General features: G+C 43.7%; 1 protein-coding gene across 1 annotated transcript in view; it reads right to left on the reverse strand.

Moving 5' to 3' along the window:
- The window catches only part of mnta (MAX network transcriptional repressor a), a 180,635-nt gene that overhangs the window by 142,799 nt on the left and 15,710 nt on the right, over nucleotides 1-22,126 (reverse strand). The window contains exons 2-4 of the mRNA XM_072243618.1: nucleotides 16,519-17,002; nucleotides 3,804-3,845; nucleotides 3,580-3,691 (exon numbers count right to left, since the gene is read on the reverse strand). Of these exons, the coding sequence (XP_072099719.1) occupies nucleotides 3,580-3,691; nucleotides 3,804-3,845; nucleotides 16,519-17,002 (638 nt within the window). The remainder of the gene's footprint in view (nucleotides 1-3,579; nucleotides 3,692-3,803; nucleotides 3,846-16,518; nucleotides 17,003-22,126) is intronic.

Below are 22,126 nucleotides of genomic sequence, written 5' to 3' on the forward strand. Positions count from 1 at the left end.
CCAAATTATGTCAAGCATGTTAAGCCAAGGGCCAAAACGTCCAGGGTTTTTTTTTATTGCACCAGTAAGTTGTTTTATGGGCAGATGTTGTTGTTGCTGCTATTACCATTATTATTATTATTAGTAGTAGTAGTAGTAGTAGTGTTGGCATGTGGCCAAGTGGTTAAGGCGTTCGTCTAATGATCTGAAGGTCGCTAGTTCGAGCCTTGGCTGAGGCAGCGTGTGTGTCCTTGAGCAAGGCACTTAACCACATATTGCTCTGCGACGACACCAGTGCCAAGCTGTTTGGGTCCTATTGCCCTTCCCTTGGTCAACATCGGTGGTGTGGAGAGAGGAGACTTGCAGCATGGGCAACTGCTGGTATTCCATACAACCTTACCCTGGAAACCTTCCAAGGCGCAAATCCATGGTCTCATGAGACTAACGGATGTCTAAATAAGTAGTAGTAATAACTTAGGCCTGGGATTCTCAAAGCCTGTGTTGTGGGTCACACAAGAAAAAAAAAAATGCACTCTTGAAACAAAATAAGTCCAAAACCAACCATTTAATTATGACTCTAGCTATCACAACTGTCAGCTGTCACACTGAGAAGTCATCTGGGACTTAAAATACACACACACACTGTAAACATGGTAGTCTTCACCACTTTTCTTCCACACAAAGAGTTTTAGCAGTACTGCCTTTTCCACTGTTTCTGTTCTCTCATTTAATCTATTTGTTCTTTTTAATTAAGCTATGCAGCATCTGAAGTATGAAGTGTAGCTATAAATAAAATTATCAGTATTATTGTTGTTGTAATATTATTTTACCACAATAAGATTGACAAATAGGCAAAAATAAATTGATTCACTCACCAATTAGTGAGAGGAGTGACAGCGACGGGGTGAAGCAAACCTTCTGATGTCAGGCCTGTATTCTGTTGTGGCAATCCTGAGGCACTGGCCAAGATATGCATTGGAGAGCCTGTTTCTGTCCTGGTTCTTGATAGAGTTCATTGAAGGAAACGGTGACTCACATATGTACATGGAGGGGAACAGTGTGAGTAGGAGCATTGCAATAGCTCTCGTGTTTTTGAATTGAGCTTGGGGAACCACGTTGATCCAAAAGTCACTCACCCCAACGTCCTTGTGTTGTTCTTTGAGCAAATCAGACGTTCCCATTTCCAAGACCTCCATCTGAAGAGTTGCCTCATCTATGGAAGGCACCAGCCTTTTGGCCTCTGCAGTCCACTGGCCGTCAGCCGAAACGGAGAACGGCTGTCTCAGGAAGAGGAGGATGTCACCTGAGAGTTTAGGGGAGCTTTCAAATCATTCCCTGAAGTTTTCTGCCAGGCTCGTCATGAAATCCTTCATCACTGGATCCTCCCGCATTTCGTTCTTCTCGCGATGCTCCCGCAGATGTGGAAAGTGCAACTTTCTCCCATGAATGTCTCTCTCCAAAAGGTTTTGCTTTGACCGGAAAGCTTCAGTCGCCTTGTACGTGCGTGCCGCTGTCCAGTCAAGGACCGTAGAGAGCGCGCAGTAGGTTACGCACTCTACGGGGGCATAGGTCAAGTGTACGGTGTGGGATGAGGTTAAAATAAATTAGAGCAGCGCGCGCTTTATTTACATGTTATGACAGGTGCGTTCGCGTGAGTGCCAATGGGTCGGCGCGGTCCAGACATTTGGTTCTCGCGGTCCGCCTATTGGGGTTGTCTGGTGTACACCTAAATCAGGTGAGGTGGCTTTGAGAACTACAGTGCATCACACAATATAACTCTGATACATTGTTATACCCCGGCCCTGTTCCTGAGTTTTTTGAATGGTGAGTTTAACAAAGCATGAGCTGGCTAAACTCAACCTCAATCTAAACATGATGGCACTAGGGCTTGGACCTGAACTACAAGGAAAGGTGAGGACTTTATTTCTTGGAGTGCAGGAGAATAAGGGAAGACTTGATAAAGGTATACAAAATTACGAGGGGTATAGATAGGGTAAATGCAAGCAGTCTTTTTCCACTCCCACTGAGTTTGGGTGAGACTAGAACTCTCAGTTAAAGGTGAAAGGTGAAACATTTAAGGGGAACCAGAGGGGGAAAATTCTTCACTAGGAGTGTAGAACGAGGTACCATTCCAAGTGGTGCATGTGGTTTGATTGTAACACTTAAGTGAAGTTTGGCTCAGAAGATGGATGGGAGGGGCATGGAGAAATTCGGTCCAGGTGCAGGATGATGGGGCTAGGCAGAGTAATAGTTTGGCATGGACTAGATGGGCTGAAGGGCCTGTTTCTGTGCTGTGGTTCTTTATGACTCAATGGCCTTCATCGTAGCCACTTAGAAGACACCCAATGACACAGCAGAAACAAAATCAGTCAGCATTAGATAATATTCTGAGAATGTAAATTTAGAAAGTTTGATGTTCTGAGATTTATGCGATCGGTCTGTACTTTATATTGGTCTCCTTCAATTTTTCGGAGTTTTCTTTCTTGCGGCCGATTGGCAGGTGGGTGATCTGTTAGTTCTTTGTGTGTGAGTGGAGGGTTCACGGATTTTGATGCTGCTGTCGCTGTTTTCTGTGAGTGAGGGGGTTGATGGTTGTATTGTCACCGACTTTCTTTCTGCGGGTGAGGAGGTGGGGGATTGTTATTGTCAGAGATCTTTTCCTGTGGGGGAAGGATGAAGATTTGTTGCTATTGTTGGTCTTTTTTCTCTGCAGGGGAGTGGTGGAAGATTTTGGGATCGGCAAGTTTTGTTTCTTTTCCTTTTTTGTGTGTATTCATGACTATCTGGAGAATACAAATATCAGAGTTGTATTGTACATGCATACTTTGGCAATAAAAATGAACCTTAGAACGTTTGAGAATGTTCACCAAAAAGGACGTCACAAGAAATCTCAGAAATGAACTGGATACCAGGTTTTGAAACAGTAACATCATCCTAACACAGTAGAGTCACAGAAACAGGCCCTTCGGCCCATTACAGCCATGCTAACCTTTGTGCCTTTCTCACTGAAAATCTTACTGACCTTCACTGTTTAAAATTTATTTGCAATATAAGGACAGACTTATTAAGAGCACACTTACTCATCTCAATTCTTCATAATATGATTATGTAACCTCATTAACTTTGAGTAACACCTTACACACATGTATACTTTCTGATATTCCTGTTATTGATTTCCTGGAGCTTAATTCCAATATTTTACTTGGTCATGTCGAAAACTGTCTCAGCTTTTATTCAAATCCTGCATGGATGCCATTGAGTTACTTTCTGGAAAATTGTAGTATCATCTATTTATCACAAAGACTGAGGAGTTTCATTTAATCACGTATTTTCCAAAACAAAGTTTCTTTTCTAGAGTAACAAAACAAAATTAATGCAGCCTCAACCAGACAATGAAATTTTAGAAATCAGAAAATGGAAAGTTTTAAATAAACCTTTCCAAAGAAAATTGTATTAGCCACAAATATAACTGCTTGTTCTGAAATACTTTCCACAAAAATGCTACAACATTGCAAAATACAAGGAGACACATCAGTCTGAATGCTCAAGTTCCCTTGAAGCTCTATAAAAGTTACTAAAATCTTTCTTAAATATTCATACCTGAATATATCGCAAGGCACTCCGCAAAACGCTTAGGTTTGATGTTTTCTTATCATCCAGATTGGAAATGTTCTTTTTCAATGTTTCGAAACATTCTTTTAAATGAGCGCGCCTGTGAATCAAGGAATGCAAAGGGAACAGTTTAAACTCTAGCTATTTTAAAAAAAAGAGCCATTTCTGCCATCTTCCATCCAGACAGAACACCGATATCAGACAGTACTCACCTATTCTTCTCCAGTTTGTTGTGCACTTCCCGCGTCCCTGCCCTGAAATTAAAAAGAACGAATTGTTCACATATTGTTCTGGTCCCTCAAGTAAATGTCACAAAAAATGAATGTAATGAGACAAAGTGTAAAGTCACACTGTCATTTTCACATTCATTTACAACAGCTCCAAGAACCCACTGAGATGGTGTATTCTGCATTTCAATCACTCTGACTCTCTGCATGGCCTGTGAATTGGCTGGCACCCTTCAATATTTCTTGCAAAATCCATTTCAGTCTGAAGACTTTGACATCAACATTGGGTGCTGCCCTAGGGCAGATTATGACTCCAATGGTTTCAAAACCGAGTACCTTCAGTATCTTCATTATCTTAACCCTGTCCACTAAACTTGATGAGTCACATCGAGGTGCCACTCCACGAGTACTGGAAGCCCCCTGCCTCACCCCCTCCCACCACTGTACTTGTTTTTAAAACTATTCCAAGGCAACAAATCTTTACCACCAATTTGATTACGGGTTACATTATGACCAACCTGATTCTGGGTAATAATAACCTTGAGGAATCCTTAGTCTATAATTTTTTCTGAAGTTATTTTTAGCTCAACTAGCACTTTGCAGACTAAGGTTCATAAGACCATAAGACAAACGAGCAGGATTTGGCCATTTAGTCCAGCGAGTCTGCTCCGCCATTCAATCATGGCTGATTTATTTTCCCTCCCAATCCAATCCTCCTGCCTTCTCCCTGTAACCTCTGACGTCCTTACTAATCAAGAATCTATCAACCTCTGCTTTAAATATACCCAGTGACTTGGCCTCCACAGCCATCCATGGCAATGAATTCCTCAGATGTGATTCTAGAGTTTACAGAGAATGGTGCGAAAAGCAAAAATCATCTAGTGAGTGGCAGTTCTGTGGGCAAAAACGCCTTGAGACCAAACGTCAGAGTCTGGAAGATCTAAGTGATTTTGACTGTGGAATGATGTTGGTGCCAGATGGGGTGATTTGAGTATCTCAGAAAATGCTGACCCATGATTTTCATGCACAACAGTCTCTGGAGTTTACAGAGAATGGTGCAAAAAACCAAAATCCAGTAAGCAGCAGTTCTGTTGGTGAAAATACCTTGTTAATTAGATTAGATTAGATTATGAGGACACGCAGTCCTCTTTTGTTGTCATTTAGTAATGCATGCATTAAGAAATGATACAATGTTCCTCCAGTATGATATCACAGAAACACAAGACAAATCAAGACTAAAAAAACTGACAAAAACCACATAATTATAACATACCGTAAACCAATACCATAATTTGATAAAGAACAGACCATGGGCACGGTAAAAAAAAAGTCTCAAAGTCTCTCCAAAGTCCCATCATCTCACGCAGACGGTAGAAGGAAGAAAACTCTTCCTGCCATGAACCTCCAGCGCCACAAACTTGCCGATGCAGCACCCTGGAAGCACCCGACCACAGCCGACTTTTGAGTCCGTCCGAAAACTTCAAGCCTCCGACCAGCCCTCTGACACCGAGCATCAAGCACCATCTCTGCTGAGCGCTTCGACCCCGGCCCCGGCAACAGGCAATAGGCAAAGCCGAGGATTTGGGGCCTTCCCCTCTGGAGATTCTCAATCGCACAGTAGCAGCGGTAGCAAAGCAGGCATTTCAGAAGTTTCTCCAGATGTTCCTCCGTGCTTCTCACGTCTGTCTCCATCAAATCAGGATTGTGCACGGTACCTACTAACAAATACCGCTATCATTTTGGAGCAGCCGCGCGCGCTGTGTAGCGCCGCTATCTACTCCTCCTCTCCAAGATGGAGGCTAATGAGAGAGGTCAGAGGGGAATAGCCAGACCGGTTCAAGCTGACAGGAAGGCGACAGTAACTCAGACAACGACGCATTACAATGGTAGTGTGCAGAAGAGCAACTCTGATCGCACAACATACTGAACTTTGAAATGGATGGGCTACAGCAGCAGAAGACTACGAACACACACTCAGTGGCCATTTTAGTAGGCACAGGAGGTACTTAATAAAGCAGCCATTGAGTGTATATTCATGCCTGAATATATTGCAAGGTATTCCACAAAACACTTAGATTTGATTTTTTTTAAGGCAAGAAGTGAAAAGGAAAACATGAAAAATTTATTAGGTTCTCCAAGTCACGAGGAAATTGTTAAGAGTCATCAATGTCAATGTTGAAATTAGTATAAAAAAGGCACAATCAATGGGGAAAAAAATTGACAGGAAAGGGAATTAACTGAGTGAGGATGCCTGTGTTACCTGTCTTTCTTACTTTAATTCACAGACTTTATGTTAGTATTCATCATTATCTGACTTTCAACACAAACTAAACATTGACTTCACAGGAGACTTCTTTACTGCTGAGGTACAGTAATGAACAGAACAGCTCGTCAGCTGCCCACTACATTGTGTCTGGGGCAATTGGTTTTGTAAAGATCTGCCTCCTCCATAAATGTGACCAGAAATTAATTCCCAAGATACAAGTTCAGAATCTAAACTTACTGGGCTATTGTAATTGATGTCAGGAAAGTAAGGGGTCTTCCTTTCAGATTTAGAATGACTGGAACAGTTGTCTTTTGAAAGGTGAGGGTTTCACTTTTGATTCTCAAATATTAACAGAATGTCGGCAAGACCAAGGAGCTGATGATTGACTTCTGGAGAAGGGAAACACAGGTCCCTGAGCCAGTCCTCATCGGAGGTGGAGAGGGTCAGCAACTTTAAATTCCTCTGTGTTATTATTTTGGAAGACCTGTCCTGGATCCAGCAAGTAAGAGACATTACAAAGAAAGCATGGCAGCATCTCTGCTTCCTTAGGACTTTATGAAGATTCAGCATGTCATCTAAAACCTTGACGAACTTCTATAGATGTGTAGTGGAGAGTATATTGACTGACAGCGTCACAGCCTGGTATGGAAACGCCAGTGCCCAACTATGGAAAAGCCTACCAAGAGTAGTAGATACAGCCCAGTCCATCATGGGTAAAGCCCTCTCAACCATTGAGCCTGTCTACATAAAATGCTGTCTCACGAAAGCAGCACCACCCAGGATGGGCTCTCTTCTCTCTGCTGCCATCAGGATACAGAAGCCTTAGCACTCACACCACCCAGGTTCAGGAACAGTTATTACCCCTCAAGCATCAGGCTCCTGAACCAAAGGGGATAAATTCACTCAACTTCACTTGCCCCATCATTGAAATGTTCCCACAGCCTATGGACTCACTTTCAAGGACTCGTCATCTCACGCTCTTGATATTTATTGCTTATTTATTTATTGTTATTATTTCTTTCTTTTTGTATTTGCGCAGTTTGTTGTCTTTGTTGGAGCAGTTTTTCATTGATTGTGTTATGGTTATTATTCTATGGGTTTATTGAGAATGCCAGCAAGAAAATAATTCTCAGGGATGTACACACACACACACACACACACACACACACACACACACACTCTTACTTTGATAGCAAATTTACTTGTAACTGCCAGTTTATTTCTAGCAGGGCTTAAGTAGATCCATAGTTCATCAGTAATTACTGACATTGAATCGAAGTTCAAAGCAACACTTATTATCGGAGTACATACATGCCACCACATACAACCCTGACAACATACATCAAAGTTGCTGGTGAACGCAGCAGGCCAGGCAGCATCTCTAGGAAGAGATACAGTCGACGTTTCGGGCCGAGACCCTTCGTCAGGACAGTCCTGACAAAGGGTCTCGGCCTGAAACGTCGACTGTACCTCTTCCTAGAGATGCTGCCTGGCCTGCTGCGTTCACCAGCAACTTTGATGTGTGTTGCTTGAATTTCCAGCATCTGCAGAATTCCTCATGTTTGCACATACAACCCTGAGATTCTTCTTCTAAGGGTGTACTTACAGCTAAACCTTCCAGATAATATGTTAAAGAAACTAGCCTAATTAGAATAGAAAAGGAATATCGATGTGTTGCTTTAAAACAAAAAAAAATTCTGAAGAGTTCATTGATGAATGGAACATTCAAAGAAACTATGTAAGTTACTGGCCTTGACGGTCCTTTGTTGAATTGCTTCATGCTGTGACTAGTGAATCACTTGGCCAAACTGGCCTGTTACGGGTCCAGATGGTGGGTCGTCAAAGGTGCTACCCGAGCTGCTTGCCTGCTTCTCGTCCACAGTTACATCTGTGCCCGGGTGTCCTACGAGAAGGAGCATGCGGGCTCTATCTGTACAAGGGTGGATTTCTGAGAAATGGGTTCTGAGAGTAATAATCGAATTTTAATTTGAAATTGCCAATGGCGTCTGAAGCCCAGATTAATTGAATAGCGTATTCTGGGTGAATAAACCTTTGTAAAAACACAATACATCACTACTTTGTGAAATGTGAGTTCACCCAATGCACTGTGCCAAGCAGAGCCAAGTGGTTCTTTACAGAGAGGCAATGGCAGAGCCTCTATGCATCAGTCACCAAAGTGACTGCACACAATAGTCCAGGACCTGCCACAACAATAAAACTGGGAGACAGAAACGTATGGCAATAAAATTGCTCCAACGTGTTTAGAGCCTTATCATCTAAACACATTTGGAGCCAATGGGAGAATAAGTTGACAGATTTGCTAGAGGCGTTTTAAGATTATGAGAGGCCTAGGTAAAGGGAACAGCCAGCTCCTAGGCTGCAAGGCCACAATGGCCAACACCAGATGACATCTGCTGAGTGGAGGAAGGTTTCGAAGAAATGTCAGAGTAGGCATTTTGGTGTCCGACTGCACTGCTGGTAAGATTCTGAGGCAAGCAGATGTAAGGAAAATTACAGGTTGTGGGCTGTGTAGGAGGAAAGAGTTAGACTGAGCGTGAAGTAGGTTTATATTGGTTGGCACAGCATCATGGGCTGCAGGACCTGTACTGTGCTGTGCAATAATAATACTCACGAGATATTTAGACATGTACACGGATGGGAAAGGTTTAGAGGGACATGGACCAAAAGTGGGCAATTGGGACTGGTTTCGATGGGCATTTTGGTTGGCCTGGACAAAATGTGCCAAAAGGCCAGTTTCCATGCCGTATTATGCAAAGACTTTAAAGCAGGGGTTCCCAAACTGGAGATCCACGGACCCCTTGTTTAATGATATTGGTCCACGACATATAAAAGGTTGGTAAACCCTGCTCTAAAGAATGTATTGACCTAGAGAGCTAAGGTCTTTAGACATTCCATAACAACAAAGATTCCGGCCTTCCCAAGGACAAGAAGAAATCCAAATTCTTCAGGAACATAATTCTGACCTGTTCTTTCTACTGATATTCCCAATGATGTCATGGGAACATGATATTTCATCTCAGTAGTGTGGAAAAAGGCTGCAGTCAAAACATCAAATCACTAATTGCTTTTGCATTTTCCTTGGGGTTCATTCAGTACACTCCACTGCCTTATTCCAAATGAATAAAGATCCATCAGGCCAGGCAGCATCTTTGATCAAAGATGCTGCCTGGCCTGCTGAGTTCTTCCAGCATTTTGTGTGTGTTGCTTGGATTTCCAGCATCTGCAGATTTTCTCATTTGTGAATTATGATCCATATTTGCTTCAACAGGTAGAGGGTCTTTGCTCTACTCATTCTGAAGAAATCTTGTGCAATAAATTGCTCAAAATATCTGTTGGCCAAGGTGTGACGCTACCCTTCGTGCCAGAGACATAAAAATTAATTCCGAAAAATGGAGATTTAAAAAATATATATATACATGTGGCTGATGGTTTAAATTCCTGGATATGCAAAACATTTTGTTATGGCATTTAACAAAATCACTGTTAAGACTCTGCAGAAGACATTCAAAATGTGAGCTCTACTCCAAAAAAAAAATTCCCAACACTTTTTAAAAAAATATCTAAAGTGTAAGGGTTAACCCCTTTCTCAGAAGACATCGAAAAACGACAAGGCTTTCTGTATCAAAAGCAGAGAAATTCCAAACGTTCGGAAATACACCTGACTCGGAGCAATTGGCAGGATACAGGCTTTGATCAAACCACTGCTTAAACCTTCTCATTTTAATTTATTAAGATGTAGCATTAAAGCAGCCTGCAGCTATTTATACTCAAAGCTGTCAAAGATTTAATTGTGACCAAGACTACAAAGCAGATCTTTAATCCTCATCATCATTATATAACTGACCGACTTTAATATAAAAGGTTATTTTGGGCTTTCTTTCCTAATGAAAGAAAATTATGGGGTTAATGCTGGATTGACTCAATGAATGAGTGTACTATACACCCAGTGGCCACTTAATTACGTACTTGCTTCACCTAATAAAGTGGCCTCGGAGTGTATGTTCCTGATCTTCCGTTGCTGTAGCGTATTTACTTCTAGGTTCAATGTGTTGTGCTTTCAGAGATCTCTTCTGCACACCACTGTTGTAATACGTGGCTATTTGAGTTACTGTCACCTTCCTGACAGCCAGAACCAGTCTGGCCATTCTCCTCTGACCTCTATCATTAAAAAGGCGTTTTTGTCCACTGAACTGCCACTCACTGGCTTTTTTTTTTGTTTTTCACTCCATTCTCTGTAAACGCTAGAGACTGTTGTGGTGAAAATCAGCAGTATCCTCAAACCACCCGGTCTGGCACCAACAATCATTCCATGGTCAAAGTCACTAAGGTCACATTTCTTCCCCATTCTGATGTTTGGCCTGAACAACAGAACCTCTTGACCATGTCTGCATGCTTTAATGCACTGAATTGCTGTCACAGGATTGGCTGATCAGATACTTACCCAGCAGGTAACACACAGTTTAAAGATGGAGTTTTACCTGCCGGGCCATTTAAGAGGATCAAGACTCAGTCACACTGGTGAGTCTGAAGGCTCTTAGGCTAAAACAAGTAGAGCCCACCCCATCACTGACAACCTAATAGATACATGAAACTATTAGAACACCCAAAAAGTTAACTTGCAGGTTGAGTCGGTGGTGAGGAAGGCGAATGCAATGTTAGCATTTATTTCAAGAGGTCTAGGATGCAAGAGCAGGGATGTGATGCTGAGGCTTTACAAGGCCCTGGTGAGGCCTCACCTTGGGTATTGTGAACAGTTCTGGGCTCCTCATCTAAGAAAAGACGTGCTGGCATTGGAGAGGGTTCAGAGGAGGTACACAAGGATGATTCCGGAAATGAAAGGGTTATCATAGGAGGAACGTTTGATGACTCTGGGTCTGTATTTGCTGGAATTTAGAAGGATGAGGGGGGATTTCATTGAAACCTTTCGAATGTTGAAAGGCCTAGACAGAGTCAATGTGGAAAGGATGTTTCCCATGGTGGGACAGTCAAGGACAAGAGGGCACAGGCTCAGGCGGCCATTTAAAACAGATGCAGAGGAATTTCTTTAGCCAGAGGGTGGTGTATTTGTGAAATTTATTACCCCAGGCAGCTGTGGAGGCCAGGTTGTTGGGTGTATTCAAGGCAGAGCTTGATAGGTTCGTGGTTGGACACAGCATCAAAGGTTACGGGGAGAAGGCTGGGTAATGGGGCTGAAGAGGGGGAAAAGGAAGGATCATCCATGATTGAATGGTGGAGCAGACCCAATGGGCCAAATGGCCTAATTCTGCTCCTATGCCTTATGGAAACTTGCTTCCTCATTTAGATTTATTTCATTCACCGCATTTAAATGTATAGTCCGTCGTCAGTCCTAGACTTTGAAATGCTAGCCCTGTTACTTAACAACTGTAATCAAAACAGAAAATGTTGGAATTGCTCAGTTGGAGAGGTGTTTGACTTGAAACATTAGTTCTGCTTCTTGCCCCATTGATGACTTGAACATTCCAGATTTCCAGCATCCTTTTTTTTTGGAATTTGACACTAATTTAACTACAATGCCACTGTACCTGGGTTGGTATAAGATTATTGACAGAATATATGACTGGAATGGGTTAATTTTAACAATTGACACACAGAGTATTTTGTTTGCTTTTCCACTTCCTCAATGTATCTAGCCACATTCTTGCTTTTATATCATTTGTTCGTTGTGTGCCATGTCGTATGATGTGGGTGATTGCGGTCTTTCCATGACCATGACATTGGGTAATCATGGTCTTGACCATGATTGCTCTTGGCAAATTTTTCTACAGAAGTGGTTTGCCATTGCCTTCTTCTGGGCAGTGTCTTTACAAGATGGGTGACCCCAGCCATTTTCAACACTCTTCGGAGATGGCCTGCCTGGCACCAGTGGTCGCATAACCAGGACTTGTGATATGCACCGGCTGCTCGTACGACCATCCACCACCTGTTCCCGTGGCTTCATGTGACCCTGATCAAGGGTCTAAGCGGGTGCTACACCTTGCCCAAGGGTGACCTGCAGGCTAGTGGAGGGAAGGAGCACCTCACACCTCCTTTGGTAGAGATGTATCTCCACCCCGCCACCCCTTTTATATATGTGTAAAATAACACAATAATTGAATATAACAACACAACAATACAGAATTGTGTCACCCCGCTTTTCTACAAGTTAGGCAAACACCGAGCCTTAAATTTCCTGGATAAATGAGGCAGTGGGAAAGTTCACTAGTCGTCAGAATGTACACCAGTAGTGATAACGTATGATGAGTAGAACATCTGGCCCCTTGAGCATGGCTCATCTACCTCAGCACCATTTTCCCCCCATGGGCACCATGTCTCTGGGTTCCTTTACACCCAGATATCTGATCAATCACAGTGGTGGAGCCTCCTCGGTCACCTGGAGAGAGAGTTCCAAAGATTCTCCATTCTCCGAGTGAAGAGTTGTCTCATCACCTCAGTCCAAAGTGCTCTCTTATTCTGGGACTAAAACCTCTGGTTCCAGCCTCCTCGGCAAAGCGAAGCACCCTCCCTGCATCTACCTACCCTGTTGAACTATTCTGGAACCTTTAATGAGATCATTTCCTATTCTTCTAAACCAGGGCTTCCCAAACTTCTTTTATGCCGTGGAACCCTACATTAACTGAGGGGTTTGTGGAAAAACTGCAAACTGTAGAGAAAGGAGACCATTCAGAGGACAAGCTGTCTACTTGAAAAGTCACCCTCCACAGTCTGCCCATTCCAATAAATAGCTTAAACGTAGAATCTGCTTAACTGGGGCTGGAATGCGTGGTGACATTTGCAGGCTGCCCCCGGCACAATCCTTGGGTGCATTGGGTGTTAATGCAAGTGGTGCGTTTCACTGTATGTTTTGATGTTTGTCTGGGCGGAGACTTGAGCATAGGGCTGTAACGGAGAGGTCGGCTACAGACCAAATTGAGGCGGTGAGGTCCTGGCCTCAGAGCATGGAGAGGCGTTGGAACCTGATGCTTGGACATCGATTTAGGCGCTGGACCAGATCGAAAAAGTCAGGGCGTCAGGGCCCGAGGTGAGGGATGGTCTGGTTCAGATCACTGCTCCGTGACGTTTACTCGGCTCTGCGCTGACCTACGCCGAACTGTGGGACTCTCTTTGTGGGCTTCAGTTCAGAGCGCTACTTACTTGTGGTTGTCATCCACATAATGTGTGTTTTCTCTCTATGCACATTGGGTGTTCGACAGCCTTTTTTTTAAAGGTTTTTTTTTAATGGTTCTCCTTGTTGGCATGATGTTTTCTATTCTCTGCACATTGGGTGTTCCGTGATCTTTTTTTACATGGGATCTTTGGGGTTTCTTTGTTTGGTGACTGTCTGTTTGGAGACAAATCTCAAGATTGTATAACGTAAACATACTTTGAAAATAAATATACTTTGTACATGTGATAAATAAATCTGAATCCAAATCTAAACCTACCCACACTGCTGCCTTCACCAACACAATTACAGTGAAACAAAACCAGGAAATAACAACCTCCTACACAGGGGGACCTCATCTACCCATGCTACAGGGGGTCGCATTCCTAGAAAGTGGGCCCTGGCACAATTCACTGCTATGTAAAGCAATGTTTTCTGCTTGTGTCAAGAAGTGAAAAAAAAGTGTAATGCTGTGATTGTTATTTATGTGTGTGCGTGTATTTTTTCCCCACATAAATTTTGTAAGAGGAAGTTTTTATTAACTCCACCATGGATGGTTCCCAAGCCTGGCTGCAAAATGAGGAGGGTTGGACATGGGGCTAGTAACCCGATCCCATAAAAACCCAGAGCTACAGAGATGCCAACAGAAGCTCCAAAGACCTCATCCCTGGGAGAGGAAGGATACACCATGGAGATGGGCTACACCAGGGGACAACTTGATAGACTGACGCAGGACAGAGAACTCTGGCCAGCTACTGTCGGTCGCCTTGCCACAGTCCGGGTGATGGGGCTCAAGAAGAAGAAGAAGAAAAGAACTTTATTCTGAACACCAGACATTTTGGCAATGACTTATTGTTCCATAAGGGTGAATTTCTGTTGCCCCAGCTGCTAGAACATGGAAGTCACCTGGGTTTAATTTCAAAAACAATACATTATACTCGAGACAGATAAACAGATCAAAGATAATTTAGATTTATTTGCCACATGTCCACTGAGCATCACAACATTCACTGAAATGCATTGTTTGCACTAATGACCAACGCAGTTCGAGGATGAGCTGGGGGCAGCCCACATGTGAGGCCACGCTTCCTGTGCCAACATAGCACGTCCACAACTTACTAACCTAACTGGTACGACTTTCTCTTTCAATATTTTTTATTAATTAATATATAAAAATACAGAGTACAGAAAAAAAAATGTCAATACATTAAGCTAAATCGCATCTAAAACTCCTTACCCTATATTCATACAAGTCAATTAGTTCGTAACATTGAAAAATAATAATTTTATTATATAAAATAAATCTAACCCACGACCAAGACTGAAGCTGATTAGTAGAAAAAAAAATAGATTGTTATTCATCACCTGTGCTTTAACAGCAAATCAAAGGTTTTTAAAATAATTCAGAAAAGGTCCTCACAATGTTTGAAAGTCTTGATTAGATTCAAAGATTGAACATCAAATCTTCTCTAAATTTAAACATGACATCACATCACGTAACCATTGGATGTGAATAGGAGGGGCCACATCTTTCCATTTAAACAAAAGTGACCTTCTGGCCATAAGAGACATAAAAGCCAAAATGTGCAAATCAGATGGCTCCAAAATAATATCCTTTCCTCCAACAATACCAAATAAAGCATTCAAAGGATTAGGCTTGAAATTTACTTTAAAAAGTATTGAAAAAGTTTGAAATACTTCTTTCCAATGTTTTCCAAGACTTGGACATGTCCAAAACATATGAACGAGTGAAGCTTCTCCATTATTACATTTATCACACTACGGAGATGTATCTAAATAAAAACGAGACAACTTATCCTTAGTCATATGGGCCCTATGGACCACTTTAAATTGAAGGAGAGAGTGATGGGTACATAATGATGAAGTGTTGACCAATTTAAAAGTTTTGACCAATTTCCTGTGCCAACTTGCACGTCCACAACTCACTAACCTAACTGGTACGACTTTTGAATGTGGGGGAAAGCTGGAGCGCCCAAAGGAAACCCACATGGTCACAGAGAGAATACACAAACTCTTCACAAACAGTAGCGGGAATTGAACCCTGACACTGGTGCCATAGAGCTCTGCGCTAACCACTGCGCCACGGTTCCATCATTAAACGTATGACTCTAGAGATTCTGATGATGTCACTGCACCAGTAAAGGGCAATCCAGTTAAAACTTCTCAGACTGCTGTAAGATTTGCTCCTTGTACAGACCCACAATGGTCTGGCACTGGGCTACATAAAGTCCAATTTATGGACACACTTTACATACGAAGGAGCGTATGGGAGACCAGTGGGATGGATGGGGGCTGGACTTGCCCTCTACTGCAGGTCTGCAGGCATCTTTTAACTTCTTTCTGTAAGCCTTCCCTCCCCAACCATCCACCACCATCAGAGATCCTCACCACCCAGGCCATGCCTTTTTCCCGCTGTTACCGTCAGGCAGAAGGTACAAGAACCTCAGGACTCGCACCACCAGATTCAAGAACAGTTACTATCCCTCAACCATCAGGCTCTTGAACAAAACAGGATAATTACACCCACCTATTGAGATGTTCCCATAGCCAATGATCTCATTTTAAGGACTCTTTATCGTGTTAATTCATGCTCTCGTTCTTTATTGCTATTTATTTATATTTGCACAGTTTGTTGTCTCCTATGCTCTTGCTCTTTCATTGATCCTGTTTACAGTTACATTTCTTTAGATTTGCTAATATGGCCGCAGGAAAAAGAATCTCAGGGTTGTATGTGGTGACATGTATGTACTCTGATAATACACACACACACAAAATGCTGGAGGAACTCAGCAGGCCAGGCAGCATCTACAGAAAAAAGTAAACAGTTGCCGTTTCGGGCCGAGACCCTTCATCAGGACCCTGCTAGATTTGGGGGAGAGGGGTGCTAGGATGAGAACCCCAATGGCCTCTCTCACTCGCTGAGTGAGCAAGGCCAACCCATCCCAGGCATGCGAGCTCTTCCCTGATCCCTCCCACGCACCGATTGTGTTCAGTTCTGACTTACGTACAGTTCACCTTACAAACGATTCTGAGGAACAGAACCCAGTGGGGATAAACTGTAATACACTCCATTTCATCCTCCACCCATAAACTGTTGGAAATTAGCTGCTAGCAAGCCAGGTTAGTGTTTAAAGTTTGGTGTAGGCTAAGCGGAAAGATCGGTAGGAGAGGAAAGTTAACGGTTGCCAGTGGCAATTGATGAGATACTCTACAGTATCATCGGCACTTACCCCCCAGGTCTTCGCTTTTGATCGTGAGGCTTTCCATCGTCCAGGGGGCTCGACTTAAGCCCCCCTGGCTGCTGTGGCAGGGGCGACTGCTGGATGAGATGATGCGGTGGGATTGCCAGTACCGACCCTGGGAGCTGCTGGGGAGTACTGCTCACCACAGTTGGACCGGGGTGGAGGTCAGGGAAGGCAGGCATCGGAGAGGGGTGAAGCACAGGTGGGCTCGGCGAAACCTCTCTGGCGTTGCTGGTGGGGCTCCGTGCCGGCTGGTTATGCTGCACGACCTGCGGCGGGAGCGGGGACGGAGCCAGCGAGGGGCTGACCACGTGCGACACGACGACGGTGGTGGCGGCGGAGGCTGGAGGCGGCAATGGCTTCTGCACCAGGAGCGTGGGGGCAGCTTGCAGCTCGGGCTTGACCTCGTGGTTGACCTTGCTGCGCTCTGGCTCTCTCTCCAACAGGAGGGTGTCCCGTTTCTCATGTTCATCTGCAAATCAAAGACAGACAAATTAAAGCGTGGCACAAGATGACTTTGATAAGGGGACTAAAGCTTAAGGGTTTGTGGGGAGAATGGGGTGGAAATTAAAAAAAAAATCAGCTAGGATTGAATGGTGGAACATTCAATTGACTGAATGTCCTCAGTCTACCAGATCAATAAACATGAAAATTAGCATCAGTTGACTAAAGATAATCAAAGTTCAAAGTAAATTTGTTATCAAAATATGTAAATATCACCATATGGATTTTCTTGCAGGCGTTTACAGTACAACAAAGAAACACAATAGAATCACTGAAAAAAATCTACACACAAAGACTGACAAATAACCAGTCTGCAAAAGGAGACAATGTACAAATACAAAGATCGAGAGATACAACAGAGAACATGAGTTGCAAAGTCCTTGATAGTGACTCTGCAGGTTGTGCAATCAGTTCAGAGAGGAAGTGAGTTATCCACACGGGTTCAGGAGCCTGATGGTTGAAGGGTAGTAACTGTCTTGAACTTGGTGGTGTGGGACCCAAGGCTCCTGGACTTCCTTCCCGAAGGCAGCAATGAGAAGGGACCATGGCTTGAATGGTGAGGTCCCCACTTTGCACCACAGCCTCACTGCTTGCTTGTCGGTCTTTATTTCTGTGTAGTTTTTTTTCCACAAGTTCTATTGTATTTCTTTATTTTCCTGTAAATAACCTGCAGGAAAATGAATCACAGGGTTGTATATGGTGACATATATGTACTTTGATAATAAATTTACTCTGAACTTTGATTCCTTTGAACCCTAGGAAAAAGATGGGAGCACTTTCACCCTAGCCAAGCCCTATAGATACAGGCAGCTCTAGAAGATCACTCTCATTCCCCGATGCTCCAAAGAAAAAAGTCCCAACCTGCTCAACCTCCCTCAATGCCTCATGTATGTTCTTTGATAATAAATTAACTTTGAACCTTGAAAATGAGGGCAAATGTATTCAAACCACAGCTGCGATGCTAATCAATAAGCCTTGCAGTTCAGGAACAAGCAGGTTTGATTTGAAGTTAACTAAGCTCACGAATTTGATAACGTGATTGAAGTGGATCTCAGTTTCCTTTTCACTGTCGGAGAGGGACGGGTGCCCAAGGCACGGCCGGTGTTTACTTTCCACAACTAATTTTCCAGGAAAATGTATTTCAAAGGAAAGAAGGTATGAGGCGTGTTATGGGACAACATGTATTTTGTGTTTAAATTGAATAACTGCATGCCATTTCCACCCAAGCTCAGTCTGAGGACAGGCGGACAAGCTCACAGATGCGCAAATCAAAAGTGGTCGTTTCACAGCTACCTCACAACATTGGGTGACGTGTCTCGGGCCGAAATGTCAACTGTTTATTCCTTTCTGTACATGGTGCCTGGCCCAAGTTCCTCCAGTATTTTGTATTTATTGCATTGGGTGATGCAGTAGAATGTGCAACAGTTTTATTATGCATAGAAACAGGCCCTTCGGCCCATTGCGTCTATACCAACCGTCACGCCAATCTAAACTAACACCACTTCCTATATTAATTCCATATCCTTCTATGCCTTGCTCATTCAAGTACCTGTCAAAGTGACTCTTGTTCCTGCCTCCACCACCTCCTCTGGCAGATCATTGCAGATACTAACTACACATTGTCTCAAGAAATAACACATTTAAGCCTTCTCTCTCTCACCTTAAACCCACGTTCTCCCAGTTTTAGACGTCACCTTAATCTGCCAACCCGTACGAGAGGAACGTTAACCTCCCTCATTAGGGTAATTCAAAAGTCCGGGGCCAATACAGAAATGTTGAGCAAATCTGACTCACTGGGACTGACATAAAAATAACCAAACACATCATCACCTCCCATCCCACTCTCTGCTTTCATCACCTGCAAATCTGTTGGGGTCGACTACTGTACCCAGTGCTTCCGATGCAACCTCCTCTAGATTGGTGAGAGCCGGCATGAATTGGGGGACTGCTTCATCGAGCACCTTCGCTCCGTCCACAACAAGCAGGACTTCCTGGTGGCCAACCAATTTAATTGCATTTCCCATCCAGTCCATGGCCTCCTCTACAGCCACAATGAGGATATTTTCAGGTTGGAGGGGCAAGACTTCATATTCCATCTGGGTAGCCTCCAACCTGTTGACATGAACATCCCATAAATCCTTTCCATTCCTCACTCTAGCTCCCCTTTTACCTCTTCTCTTCTCCTCAACCTGCCTATTACCTCCCCAAAGGGGTCCTCGTCATCTTCTTTCTCCCATGGTCCACTCTCCTGTCCAATCAGATTCCTTCTTCTTCAGCCCTTTACCACCTATCCCCTCTCAGCTTCCTATTTCAGCCCCATCCCAACACCCACCTGTCTTCACCTATCACCTTTCAGCTTGTACTCCTTCCCCTCCCCTGACCTTCATATTCTGACTTCTTCCTCCTTCCTTTCAATCCTGATTAAGGCATCTTGGCCCCAAAATATCAGCTACTTATTCCTTTCCATACATGCTCCCTGCCCAGGTCAGTCCCTCCAGCACGTCGTGTGGGAGACTCAGAACTGACATAAATCTGCTCCGTCAATTCAGTCAGCAGTCAACACAAGGCACTGTGCCTATACCACATGTGCAATTCCGGCCGCCTCATTACAGGAAGGAGGTGGAGGTTTGGAAAGGGCACAGAAGAGGTTTACCAGGATGCTACCTGGAGACGTGAAACGATGGGAAAACTTAGGCTGTCTTCTCTGGAGAGACCTGACAGAGGTTTATAAAATTATGAGAGGCAGAAATAGGATAGACAGAATTACCTTTCCTTTTTTTTTTGGCGTGTGCCTGCATGCGTGCGAGTCTGTGTGTGCGCGTACGTGATGATGTCTTTTTCATGGCTTTTTTACAAGGCGCGGAACGAGAGAGCGAGCGAGAGAGAGAGACTGTGTGGTGCGCCACTCCCCACACAGATATTTTCGCAGTATTTTCCCTTTATTTTAAGAGGTTGAGTTGCGATCTCGACACTCAACCCGGCACAGACGGAGAGCGTACTCGGGAGCAGACCCAACTGGTTTAGAACCCGGGAACCTTCGCTCCCAGGTCCGGAGCTGACATCGTTGTGCCACCAGCCGGCCCTAGAATATCTTTCCTAAGGTAGAAATGTTGAATGCCAGTGGATATAGTTGCTGGTGGTGTAGTGGCGTCTCCACTGGACTTTGGGACGAATGGTCCCGGGTTCCAATCTGACTGGCTCCTTGCGCGCTTTCAATCTGCGCTGGGCTGAGCGTCGAGCTGGCAACTCGGCCTCGTAAACCAGACGAGCACTAAAGAAACAGCAAAATTGCCGCCCGACGCACCAGACAAGGCGCAGGGAGGAACTGTACCATTAAGGTGGGGGGACAGCTTGAAGAAGATGTGTGGGGCAAGTGTTTTTTCTAAACACAGAGAGTGGTGGGTGCCTGTAACCAGCTGACAGGGGCAATGCTGGCAGTAGATATAACAGTGATGTGTAAAAGGCTTTTAAATAGGCACACGAATATACAGGGATGGAAGAATGTGCATGCAGGAGAGATTGAGTTTAATCTGGCACTATGTTTTACATCGACATTGTGAGCCGAAGAGCCTCCTCCTGTGCTCCGACCACACTACATACAGAAAAAAGTGCAAGGCCGTAACTCGAGTTCCCAATACATCCAGTAAAGTCCACAGAATGAAACTGAAAGACCTTTCAGACATTTCTGCAATCAAATATTCAAGATCAAACGGGAAGCACACGCAGGCTTTCAAGTTCAGCACCGATGGTTTAGCTGAGAGACAATAATTTTACAGGCATAACATACGTCACCATCGGTCAATCATTACCCTTTCCCAAAGATAATTATCCTTCTGTTACCAGGAGAAGCTGCTGCAGTTTATCTTCCCAATCTTTAAACCTTTCTTTTGCTGGCTAATTTGGCATTGTATTCATAGAATGCTCTGAGTGATAAGTTCAACAATGACCAAGCCCAACTATCACCTAACTGAATGGCACAGTGTTGCTAATAATAACCTTCTTCCTCAAAATAATTAGGAAAACATGAATACAAATCATATTAGGTACACTCTTAAGTAGATTATCCTGGGTATTAGGCAAATACATACTTTGACCTGAATGCATCTTCACTTGAGCTCAGATTGTAACAGAATACATGTCCTACTTTCAGACTTAAAAAGCTTAAATATTTAGTAACTTAGATTGGCTCTCTAGTTTAGCCATCAAATAAGGAATCTTTCGATTTAATCCTTTTTTTTTACCTGGATCTTTAAACAGCAGAGTGAGCTCTTTATTCCTGTGACATCCGCAGTTGGTCGCAATTATGCTCTGACTCTAGTGGTCACCAATTCAATCCTCTCAGCTACCACCACTCAGCTCCTCCCTGCTCTAGCATCAATGGAGAGCATTGGAAATCATAAGGCTGTAGCCCGAGCCCCAATTAAGCATCAAAGTGCAGGTTAATACAGCAATGCTGAACGGGAGGGAGGTGGGGAATGTCACACACTCTCAGTGATGCTGACTTTCAGATATGTCGTTTGGCCAAGGCCCCATCTAGGCTCCCTGAAGGATGTACAGGAACCCAGGCCATAATGGAATCAAGGAAAAGGCAAACTTTTCCAGTAGTCCAATAGTCCAGTAGTCCAGTATTAACCCTTCAGTCAATCTAAAAATTATAGTTGGACTACAGTGACATATACATGTAGTGGCCACTTGATTAGGTGCCTCCTGTACCTAGTAAAGTGGCTATTGAGTGTATGTTCATGGTCTTCTGCTGCTGTAGTCCATCCGCTTCAAGATTTGACATGGTTCAGAGATGCTCTTCTGAACACCACTGTCATAACACGTGGTTATTTGAGTCACAGTCGCCTTCCTGTCAGCTTGAACCAGTCTGGCCATTCTCCTCTGACCCTTCTCATTAACGAGGCATTTTCACCCACAGAACTGTTGCTCACTGGATGGTTTTTGCACCATTCTCTGTAAACTTTAGAAACTGTTGTGCGCGAAAATCCCAGGAGATCAGTAGTTTCTGAAATATGCAAACCACCCCTTCTGGCATCAACAATCATTCCACGGTCAAAGTCACTTAGATCACATTTCTTTCCCATTCTGA

This window comes from Mobula birostris, chromosome 25, assembly GCF_030028105.1.
Source record: "Mobula birostris isolate sMobBir1 chromosome 25, sMobBir1.hap1, whole genome shotgun sequence".
Taxonomy (NCBI): domain Eukaryota; kingdom Metazoa; phylum Chordata; class Chondrichthyes; order Myliobatiformes; family Myliobatidae; genus Mobula; species Mobula birostris.